Consider the following 12,307-nt stretch of genomic DNA (forward strand, 5'->3'; position numbering starts at 1 on the left):
TCTCAGAGATGATTGTAACTGTCATCTCTGCTGTGCATCCGGGTCACTGCTTAGGACTCGCAAGTTTCATTTGATGGAGAACACCATATTCCAGTTGGCTATGCAACGTGTACAACTTCCTAGGATGATCAAAACTCAGCTGTTTCCTTGGTTTCAAACTACTTTCATTACAAACACTTGCCCAATGTGTTCATTTCAGCTTAAGTACTTGAAATATAAATCATAGATTAGCTTTCTGTGTATTAAAAATAGAATTACTTTTAAATTTTTACAGAAGTTTTTGAAGAGTTAGCCCACCAAGTGCAAGAGAAAGATTCTTTAGCCTCAGAGCTCCATGTCCGCCACGTTGCCATCGAACAGCTTCTCAAGAACTATTCCAAGTTACCATGTCTGCAGATGGGCCGAACGGGATTGAAGTCACACCTGCCCATAAGCAACTGAACTCAACTTACACTTACTTCCTATGCTCTGCCATTTTTTGGTCTGCTGGGCATGTTCACTTTGAAGAAGTTGAAGAAAGTTATGGTCAATTATTTTATGGTCATTAAATTTGCAAAGATTAAGGCAATATTCAACATCTTTGCCAAATAAAGCAGACCATTACACTCTAGTCTGCTAGGGTTAATCATTTTGATTCATTTGGGGAATCTGTTTTCCTGTAATTACTAAACAGCCCTCCCTAATTTATACCACATGTGACTACTTAAATATACTGTTACAGTGATTTTATTAAACATGTTTTAATGTAATTCACCTGTCAAAACAACAGAAGGTTAACAGTTCTTATATTAGTCTAAATTACTGAAGATAACATTTAAGAGGGAAATGGAATTCATAATATCACCTCTTATTTATTGAGCAATATTTTAATATGAAAATTTTATATATAAAAATGCTATTTTAGGTACCTTTTCATTCTCTTTATAAATGTGTATTTGAATGGCTCTATATATTATAGTTACACTTCACGTGTGAATATGTTACCCATATTTCACATCACTGCATTTTATTCTCTTAATAATGTTTTTACAGCTGTTATCTTGTTTTCCAAAGATAAATGTATTTTGGAATAGAAATCTATCTAGTTGAACTGTTTTGACTTCTAGAGGAGTTAATAACTTTTTAAAGCAAGTATACAGGAAAATAAAAGACATTATTTTTTTCTAATAAAAGCAATTATGAGTTCAGGAAGAAAATACTAATCTAGTTTTTGTATGTCAGCTCATCTCTATAGAAGTAAAAGCCTATTCTAGTCAGTATTACTTTCAATAATGACTTTGATGTGTTAGAATTTAGACAAGAATTTTAAGTCAAGCCTCACTTCCAAGTCAAATGTAGTATCTATCTTCAAATTTAATATGCCATGAAACTGTTGTCCTGTCTTTGAAAAAAATTAAAATCATTTTGTGTGCTCGATAAAAGTTCAAGAATTCAACTGTCCAAATTCTGTTAACATCATTGATAGTCGTGCCCAAAGAAAGCATTTTCTAAATTTTAGAATATAAAGGAAAAGAGAAGATTGCTTGTGACAGAAAAGTAAAACTCTTAATTCAAAAAAATAAGCTCCTTTTTAAGAAGATATTCTTGTTAGTTGCTTCTCATGTTTCCAAGAGTTCTGAACAAACAGGTTGTCTCAAACAGAGAAGTTTTCAAACCATATAGTATAGTAAATGCTATAACCAACGCAGATTTATAATGGGCTCTAAATTCTGTTTTCTGCTGGTACTTAGAATGTATTTATGAGACAGGATCCTTTGCATGAAAGCATCAAGAGAAAAGCCCATTAGCTTGGCAGTTTCATACACAAAGATATGAATAACTTCTGCCTTAAATTTGGCAGCCTGCCCTGGCTTGGGTCAGTCAGATTTTAGTCTTGAACACAAAGAGTATTTGACCAAGCAAAGAAACGCCTCCATCTAGTAGAAAACAAGTTTTTGTCATGCTAAAATGTAAAATGTGTTAAATTTGCCTGAGGATACTAAATGATATGTTACTGATTTTTGTCTTGTTTTCTTTGAAGTATGACATAACTGCTTTTTGGAGGGAGCTTTTGAAAGACACTTTGCATTTTTCTCGATTCTTTGAGTCATCCAAAATGAATTTAAAATCCAAGGAGTGGGGAATGAATTCATTGCCTTAGTTTTGATAAGCTTTAAATTGAATGTGTGCAATATCAAAAATCCCTATAAATTGTAAGTTGAATAGAGATCTTTCCTGATGCCAGTAAGTATCTCAGTGCTTCCTTGTTATGGACAGATGTTCAAATTTGACTTCACTCTCCTTTTTTGGCATAATTCACTAAGGATGTTACCAGCCAGTGTGCTGCTTGCACACATTTGTGCTTCTATTTAGATCACTTAGGGACAGTCGTAAAAACTGGGGATGCCTGGCCTTTGATAGAAGCAGTAGCTTGTTTCCAGAACAGCAGGCACATGGTACAGTCCTGAATACAACAGTGTTATCCAAACAAAGTGTTTGCTTATTTCTGGCAAATATGTAGCTTTACTACTGAGTTTGGCACAATTAGATGGGATCATACAGGTACCAAGGTCTTATTTGGAGACTCTGATTTACTCCAGTTAGATATTTATACGTAAGCTCTTCAAAGGCACGGTGCTCTTAAAAAATACCTGTGGTGCTGGTACTCACACTAGTACTTGATTTGGATGGATATTCTAGTTTAAAAAATTTTTAGATTAAAGTATTTTGCAGAGCAGTTTATCCAAATATTTGGTAAACTTATTTTATATTCCTATGTTAGTTTTCTTGAATATGCAGTTATTCTATATGCTGAAGTAAGGATAAGGGATAGAGTTGAGTTCTACCTTCAGAGAATATGAAATACTGCAAATATTGGTTACCACACTTGACCATTTTTCAGCAGAGTTGTTAGTACTTTTTGAGGATGTTTAGAAGAAAATCTCACCTATACTTTTAGTTTCAAAAATGGCAAAAAAGAGATTGTCAGCCAGCCATTACTGACATTTTAATGGCTTATATGATTAAGGAGAGTGAAATAAGACTAATATTTTTTCACTTTAGAGTTCATAATTAGGCAAGTTGAATTAAGTTTAAAAAATTAGTTTGAAGTTGAAAGTGATTTTTGACAACACAAGATTGTTCTCTTTAAAGATTTTAAATGCTGTCAGCCTTTTAATTAAGCTAAAAATGTGTTTACTTTGCGATTATTACCCTTTGATCCTAGTATTTAGTGTCCAAATTAGTCTTTTGAAAGGCATGCTCTTTTCAAACCAGACCAGTGATAGATGATGCATGCCGGCAGCCAGATGTGTTCCAGTCCATTATGTAGCTTCTTACAGTGTTGGGAGCAAAGAAATGTTTTTAGTTTTTCAAATTATATCTTCATTTCACCACAGAGTGCCCACTTTTATATACATTTGAGGATTACTTTTAAATAAATTTCATGTTGGGAAGTGATTTCAGAAATATAGTCAAAATATATTGTTGGCATCTTGAGATTTCTCGGGTTTTTTATTTTACCATTTACCACTGAAAAGGGTTTAGAGCTCATTCTTCTTTGTTTATATATTTTTTTACCTTGGTGTTTATGCTGTTGCTTTCAGTCAGTTTTTGCTGTGTGTTTTTTTAATGAATTTTTGGGGATAGATGTGTATGTGTTAATGTTTACAAATTTTGGCTTTATTTTGTTTTAGAAGAAATCTGCTAGTGTTATTAATGTTGTAAAATGTAATACAAAATGTATATGCTCAAAATTTCAGTAGGAACTTTTAAAGAATAAATTATTTGTGTAGCTCAGTAAGCAGTTCAGGCTAGTGACCATAAAATTAGGTTATGTGACATAACAACTTTCAAATGGTACAGTGTAAAGTTCTTGTAGTGTTATTTTTATGCCGAAGTAAGATGTTTGAGTACTTTTAAAGTACTTAATAAAAAAAAGTTTAGTAATCAAGTATCTTTTGTTCAGATGTGGCTGTAAAACAAAGATAATTGATTTCAGTGTTCAGTTGCATTTTTAAGTTTAGGTTGGTGGAAATAATTATTTGAGGAAATTTGTGGTGGAATGGGATAGAGTTCATTGACCAAATAATAAGGTAATGAAGCCCTGGCACAAGTAAATGTATCTTGGAGAAGAGCTGTAATACTGTGCTTGGAATAACAAAGTTCTGTCCAGCGTCTCGGTATTTTCATCCACTTCATCCTTTCATAACTGACCGTATTAATAATGTAGCCTAACCTATTAAGCAACTTCATCACCTTGCTATGAACCATATCATAGCAAGTCTCTAAAACTGAGATATCTTTAACACCTAGTTTGTAACATACACTTCTCATACTCTTTTTCAGTTTAAAAGAATTCGGATCACTAATGCATTTTAGTGATGTTGAATTAGTCCACAATTTTAACCTTACCAAATTAAAACATTGAAAAATCATGTGAGTATTGCCCTCCACCCTCCCTTCACAAAGTGTTGCTTGGAGCTTCTTTCAACTGCACCCAAAAAAAGAATTTTAGTAAATGTGTTTCTTTTTTCAAACATATAGAATGTTTATTTCCATCCTACTGCCTCCAAAAGAGGCATTTTAGATGTTGAATTAGTCCACAATTTTAACCTTACCAAATTAAAACATTGAAAAATCATGTGAGTATTGCCCTCCACCCTCCCTTCACAAAGTGTTACTTGGAGCTTCCTTCAACTGCACCCAAAAAAAGAATTTTAGTAAATGTGTTTCTTTTTTCAAACATATAGAATGTTTATTTCCATCCTACTGCCTCCAAAAGAGGCATTTTAGAAAGTGTTCAGTAGTGACTTCTGTTAAATGCTATTTTATACTTTTATAATTTGTGTGTGTGTGTTAACCTTGCTTTAAATTTGAGCAGAAATTCATACAAAATTGCCTAAGACGTCTGAGAAAAGAAAATGAAGCTGCCGTGATGAAAACCAAGTTGGTTTCAAAAAAGTTTATTTAGACATTACTTGGCTGTTATACTTTCCTTTTAAAACTGCAATAATTTATATATTTCTATTGCTCTGCTTTGGAACTGTAATTACATATGCTTGTCTACTATTTTTAATTTTACAAAAATAAAATAAATATTTTATTATCTGTTAGCTTTAGTGGCTATTTTTAAGTGTCCGTATATTTTCTCTAAATTATTGACCAAGTGAGAAGTTTCATTTTCAGGTTTAGGAAGTCTACACTTAAGAATGGTTATCTAACAGTTTCTTAATTCTTTGTGAGAATCTTTCTTTGATAATATTCCCGCTGCCCCAAGAGTTCAGAAGCAGAAAATAAGATTCTTGTGGCTGTCTAGATGCCTGTGCAACTTTTTAAGGTTTTAAGTGTGTTAAGTTTTAATAAGCGCATACAACTGTATAACCATCCCCTCTTACGATGCCTTTCATATCTCTTCCTTCTCCATTTCCTTTCCAGGGTTCTGATCTCTGTCACCATACTTTGCCTTAGAACTTTACGTAAATGTTATTCTACAGGATGTACTTGTTTGCCTCTGGCTTTTTTTTTCCACTCAACTGGCTGCTTTAAAACTCATCTGTATTAGTGCAAGGATCAGTAGTTCATTCCCTCTTTTTTTAGCAGACTAGTCTTCTATTGTATGTATTAGTTTGTTTATCCATTCATCCTGTTGAAGGACATTGAGTTGTTCCAATTTAGGGTTCTATAAATAAAGCTGTTGTGAATAGTTTTAAATTGGCTTTTAAAAGGATACTAAAGTAGAAATTATTCAAGATTACTTGTGGTTAGCACTATGAATCTGAATATTTTTCAAATTACCACTTTTCCCACAAACGATTTTTAAAGTAATTTATATACCTGTGGTATTAATTTAAAATTAGGAAACAGTTGTTCAAGAGATCAGAGGTAGATTATAAAATAATGAGTGTTTGAGAACTTAAACATGAAGTTCTCTTCAAAGTCTAAGACCACTTTGTTTTCCAGAAAAGGCAATGAAGACCAAAAGAGTCTGGTTTGGAGAAAGTACTGGAAAAAGCACCAAACCACAAGCGAAGCTGTTCTCCTATTTAGCTTTAAACTGTTCTGTGACATTAAGGGAAATTCATCACATAAACTTTTCTGAGTTCACTGAGCTAGAGCAAACAGTTGGTAAAATGTAAGCCTAATGCTGCTTAATCATTTTTGTTCCTGCCCAGGTTCTGAGCCTTCTTAAGAATTTTCAAATTACTTATAAAATGGTTTGTTCACCCTTGTTATTAAATGTCATTATAGAACCCCAAATTTTTTACAGGTGTTTTAGAGACTGACCGGTAGCAGTGAGTATGTTGATAGCACTTCTCTCCTCCACGAATAAAAAAGGGGAGCTGCCAGCAGAACAACGCCTTTTACATCGTTTACATATAGGTGTTCTAAATTATTTGTTAAAAGGCTTTTAAAAGTTTTATCTTTGGAATCTGATCTAGATGATGTCTTAGATCCCCTTCTGTCTTAGGTTCCACACGACTTGCAAATAAACATCAGTGGATTTTACTTTTTCAGGGGAAGCGGGGAGGGGCATGTGCTCTGCATCTGAATCTTATTCTGGTGCTCAGATAGCACAGACCACCTTTACCTGTGGAAGCAAAAATTTCTCCCTACCTCCCTTGCATCTGGGACACTCCACCTAGTTGGTGAAGCAAAGAAATGGTATTCGAGGATGAGAACAGCAGCGTCTAACCAGCAACAGAGAAAACATCTGGTGTCATACCCAGTGCAGGCAACACGTAAGCTCCTGGCATCTGGGCTTGAGTAGCCATTGTTCAGAGGATTTGACCTTGAACCTAGTAGCAGAGTAATCACCTTTGTTGCTGCCTAGTTTCCAAGCTTCCTGGGCAATCTCTGCCCATTGAATCAATTCCTTTTCAGCCTAAATCAACCAGTCGCCTTCTCTGGCTTGCAACTGAGAACGCTGTTACGCTTCACTTCAATGCTTGCCCACTCAGATCTTTCAAAATTGGTTTCTAAAAGTGAACCGCTGAGAACCACCCCTTATCTAAGCTGCCCCTCAGGACCACATGGTCTGCCTTTTGGGTCAGCTGCAACTGATGGGACGGTTCTGAAGAGAAACCTTTTGGTAACATGCTGCTGCTAAGTCACTTCAGTCGTGTCCGACTCTGTGTGACCCCATAGACGGCAGCCCACCAGGCTCCCCCATCCCTGGGATTCTCCAGGCAAGAACACGAGTGGGTTGCCATTTCCTTCTCCAATGCAGGAAAGTGAAAAGTGAAAGTGAAGTCGATCAGTCACATCCGACTCTAGCGACCCCATGGACTGCAGCAGCCCACCAGGCTCCTCTGTCCATGGGATTCTCCAGGCAAAAGTCCTGGAGTGGGGTGCCATTGCCTTCTCCATTTGGTAACATAGATGTCTGTTTTCCTGTTAAAAGTGTTGATTGTTCACAGGCGGGATGACTTTGGAGCTCTTCTCTCTCTCTCTCTCTCTCTCTCTCTCAGTAATTCTCCAGTATGAATTACTGAAAGTACTCATGTTTGTATCTACCAGGATCTTGGAGGAAGTGATATGAGACAATGCTAATCATAACTTTAGCTCTGGGCTTGACCTGTGTTGTCTCAGGTCATAGTGAACGACCCCAGCTCAGTAAGCATATGTTGAATGAAGGACTGAATGATGAGACTCCAGAGGCACACCAAGCCTGCATATTCTCCATATCAATTGTCGTCATTGTTGCACAGGCATGTCCAACTCTTTGCATGGACTGCAGCACCCCGGGCTTCCCTGTCTTTCACAGTCTCCCAGAGTTTGCTCAAACTCACTTCCATTGAGTCTGCGATGCCCTCCAACCGTCTCATCTTCTCTTGCCCCCTTCTCCTCCTGCCCTCAATCTTTCCCAGCATCAGGGCCTTTTCCAATGACAGTAGCTACAGGAAAAATAAATAAATGCCTAAGGCTGTCATCCAGTGACTGAATACTGCACATTCCACATACCCCACTCTCCACAGCATCTCTGTGACTCAAGCCTTTGATGACTGACACTTGTTCTGTCTCTATTTCCCTTCCAAACCAGTAAGTTCTCTAACTTAGAGCTTCATGAAACAGATGTCAAGCGGCTGCACCTCCAGGGTTTCTCAATGACTAGGTCAGGGGTGGAACCCAAAAATTTCATCTAATGAATTCCCAGGTGATGCTGATCCTGCTGATCTACACGGCATTCTGCAAAGCACTGCTCCAAAATCATCCACTGCCCAAATTTACTTCACAAAAGATACATTACTACTTTGCTCCTCAGACGTTTCTAGATTACTACTGCCTAGAGATTAAAAATCAGTCCTCACAGCTCAGCATTAGAAGGCTTCATCACCTGGCTCCCACCTGTTTTCCATTTTAATTATTTCATCAAATTGAGATCGTGTTCCAGGAACTCAACAAACCCTATAGGCTTAGGGTCTGAGAGATATAAAAGCCAACAAGGCTTTATCGGCCAACTGAAAGAGAGTCTGCCTTGAGGCTAAGGACTGAAAAAGGTTCACTGGATTTAGCCACCAGGATTTCAATGAGAACAGTTTTGCTGCACCTATGGGAGCAAAAGTAGATCCTAATGAAGTGCGGGTGGGAGGTAGGATAGTGGATTTGGGGTATGAGCTCTTTAGAGTCTATCCGTAAAGTTGAAGTCATGACGGTGGGTCCAAGGTTTTGTTTCATGTTGGGAAGTGGTGGGGTTGGCCAAAAATTTTGTTAGGAATGTTACAGGAAAAACCTGAAAGAACTTTTTGGACAACCCAATACTTAAGCATAAATACTGAGAAGACATCTTCTGGAAGAGCTAAAGATGAAGAGGCAGCAATAATCAAAGGAGTAGAGTAGGACTGAAGAGCTGAAACAGTGCGGCACACCTAGAACGAACTGTCTTCGAGGAGGTCTAGGATCATCTCAGGCTTTGACATTGGACAGAAGCTAAAACCACAAATGAACGTATCTGAGGGTGATTTATTGTAGAGTAAGTTGAAAAAGTCCCTATCTGGCTGTTTCCATTTTCTGTGAGAGAAAAGGAAAAGATGATGGGGTCAGAAGCTCGAGGGAAGTGGTGATGTGCTAAACAGCTGCTTCTGAAGGAATGAGAAATGTCTCGCTACAACAGGAAGGGTTGCCACACTTTAGATGAAGTGGAGACTGGCACCCATGACTCACCATTGATTGAATTTCTCTAAATTTGCGTTCTGATTTTGTTACTGTAAATACAGAGGAGTATTTTTGCAATTGGAGTAAACTGAGAGCGCTACTGAAAATAGAATCTAAAACTCAAATTCGTGGCTCAAAAATTCACAAACCACCACCCAATAGATAAAGTTTCAAGTGTGGGGAGAATGAAAAATTTGAAAAGCTCCTGTAAATAGTATGTAGGAAACAATGAATTATTGGAGAAGGAAATGGCAACCCACTCCAGTGTTCTTGCCTGGAGAATCCCAGGGACGGGGGAGCCTGGTGGGCTGTTTCTGGGGTCGCACAGAGTCGGACACGACTGAAGCGACTTATCAGCGGCAAGCAATAATTTTCACTTGTCCTCTCAGTAATTGGTCCTACAGGAAAGGTCCTAAGTCTGTTTTGAAGGACAAGCCCTTACAGGTCAGTTGGTATCAAGCTTCAGCAGAGGGAAGTGGGGAAATTTGAACCTAGATAAAAGGAGTTTGTTGAGAGGCCATCAACCTCCTCACAGAACGTGGAAGAAAGCCAAGGCATAGCTAAACACAGAGTTTCAGATCTGTAACTTCAAAGTAAAGGAAAGGAGATGTAAAAGGAGAAAGGCTCTTCTGGGGGAAAGAGCCAAGTGAAACGAAAGTGATGAAGGCAAAAGAGGAAGCTGAAATGAGCAAGGCCATTGCTGAACTGAAATTCGGGAACTTGGGGCCTAACCCACCACTGCCGCTCCTGGGCTCCACTTCACCTCTCTTGGCCTCTGTTATCTTGCCTGTCAAAAGTGGACTTGAACTTGATGATCTTCAGGGGAACTTCCAGCTCTCACCTTCTATAAGGATAATGAGTTTTAAGAAGCCTGTGATGGACAGTTTCCTCAGCCTCTGCATGAACAGTAGAGCTGAGCTGAAAGGACATAGGAAATGTGCTTTCATTTAGAAGAAACCGTGAGGTGCTTTTACAGCAAGATATTTCTGTGATCATCTGTAACAAAAGAGATAGGACACAAGAGTGAGCATGGCTCACAAACAACCCTACAATTCCCTACGTGCTGTTTATAGAAAGAAAAAAAGGACTGTGAGTCTTGACACCTCATTACTTCCCTACTTTCTTTTATCAGGGGAAAATATTTGGGGAGACTCTTCTCTCACACGATCAAAAGCTGGGTCACCCACAGTACAGCTCCTAAAGACTGGCTCAGGCACTTCCACCTGTGTTTGGAAAATGAAAAACTATAAATGAAGAGAAGCTGTGCATGAAGCTGTTTGCTAGGACATGATCTTTTCAATCAATAAAACTGTCCTTTATTTTGAGATTACAGCTTTTCTATTGGAGTAGAAAAGTTTCTTCATGAAGTGATAACAGTAGATGGTAGGTTTTCATTTTTATTTGTTTGGATTTGAGTCCTTACTTGGTAAATATTAAAACCACAGTCTTATGTTGGTTCATGATTCAGGGTTCTCCAAATAAATAAAACCAATAAGGATAGGTAGACAGGTAGGTGGGTAGACAGATAGGTAGGTGAAAGTGTTAGTCGTGTCCGACTCTGTGATCCCATGGACTATAGCTTCCCAGCCTCCTCTGTCCATAGAATTTCCCAGGTAAGAATACTGGAGTGGGTGGCCATTCCCTTCTCTGGGGGATCTTCCCGACCCAGGGATTGAACCCAGATAGATACATAGATAGACAAGACAGATGGCCTGGGGAAGGGGTTGAATGATTTAAGGAAACTGGCTTACACAATTGTAGGGGCTACAGGCTGGAAATTCATGTTGCAGTCTTGGACCTGAAAGCAGTCTGGAGGCAGAATCCCTTCCCTCTCAGGGAAACTTAGTCTTTTCTCTTAAGGCCTTCAACTTATTAGATGAGGCCCACCCACACTAGGGAGATTATCAAGCATAATTTGCTTTATACAGTCTACTGATTTAAATATTAGTCACATCGAAAAAATATTTTCACAGCAATATCTCAACTGGCACTGACCAACTAGGCACCAAAGCCTAGGCCAGTTGACACATAAAATTAACCATCACAGTTGGTTACTATTTTTATTTTAATATTCCACGAATCTAATAAGTCTGGAAATCACAGATCTGGCATAGTCTAGTTGGGGTCTGCTGTCATAGGAGACCACAAAATATGTGGCACTAAAGGGGTCTCATAGCTTTTCTTTGACTTTCCCTTGTTTTTTTTTTGTGTGTGTGTGTGTGAGAATGTTTTCTTCAAAAAAAAAAAATCCTTTAAGAACAACTAAGCTGCAACATAAATGAAAATTGAGCTGCTTCTACTCTGTGTGAAAGACCGTGGAGATTATCCAACACAGCCTGCTTCACATCCTTCTCCATATCCTTCTCAGTTACTATTTCCCCAGTCCGCCACAACCACCACCACAAGCCCCCAGAAGCAGTTCTGAGTGACCTACAGGCCTGGGGATCTAAAAAGTACTCATTAGAAACTCATCTGGTCTCACCCACATAAAATGGCCTAAATTGCTTAAGAAACTTCCAAACTGTCTACAGTCCTTATTAGCCACAGATGCAAAGACTGGACCCCAAACCTCCTGATTCCATTTCCAGAGTTCCTGTGACATGATATCACCTCTGCCTGGGCTCCTAGCTTTTATTTCTATTACACAAGATCTTCTGTTTGAGGGAATTACAGGATATTTCTCCACACTCTGAGGGACCAAAGAAACAGCCAGGAAAGGAAAACAGAGGGCAAAGAAAAGGTGGGGCAAGTTTTCCCTGCTAAGCAAAACAGGGTTTAGTCTGAACCATGACAACTGCTAGTGAATCCTGAGGGGAACTTATCTGCCCCTATTCTGGAACGCAACCAGGATAGGCTACAAAGACAGTTCCCATCAGAACCTAAGACAGCAAGTACCTTTCTTATATCAAAAAGCCAGTTTTAGCAGCAGTCAGTCCTAGGAAATGTCAAAGCTTATAAATGTTCATTGCTTTTCTTAGAAAATAAAGGGAAACACTCCACTGCTCCTGACTGACTCTTCAAAGCAGAGGCAATAAAGTCATATATTATTATAGTCATACATACAAGGGACTGTGCATAGTGTTGGGGGGATTTCCTCTGTCAACAGAAGGAAATGGTAATAGTGTGTAAAAGCCCCAAATATACTATATTACATTATGTTATATTATACCTCTTC

General features: G+C 38.2%; 1 protein-coding gene across 3 annotated transcripts in view; it reads left to right on the forward strand.

Moving 5' to 3' along the window:
* C1H21orf91 (chromosome 1 C21orf91 homolog) overlaps positions 1-5,093 on the forward strand; it is a 33,643-nt gene extending 28,550 nt beyond the window's left edge. For 2 of the 3 annotated variants that reach the window (XM_070367525.1, XM_070367522.1), the window contains exon 5: positions 275-5,093. In XM_070367525.1, coding sequence (XP_070223626.1) covers positions 275-441 — 167 coding nt within the window. In that variant the 3' untranslated portion in view covers positions 442-5,093. The remainder of the gene's footprint in view (positions 1-274) is intronic. The other variant, XM_070367530.1, reaches the window with a different exon arrangement.
* The last annotated feature ends 7,214 nt before the right edge of the window (positions 5,094-12,307 follow it).

Source organism: Bos mutus, chromosome 1 (assembly GCF_027580195.1).
Source record: "Bos mutus isolate GX-2022 chromosome 1, NWIPB_WYAK_1.1, whole genome shotgun sequence".
In the NCBI taxonomy this organism is placed as follows: Eukaryota; Metazoa; Chordata; class Mammalia; order Artiodactyla; family Bovidae; genus Bos; species Bos mutus.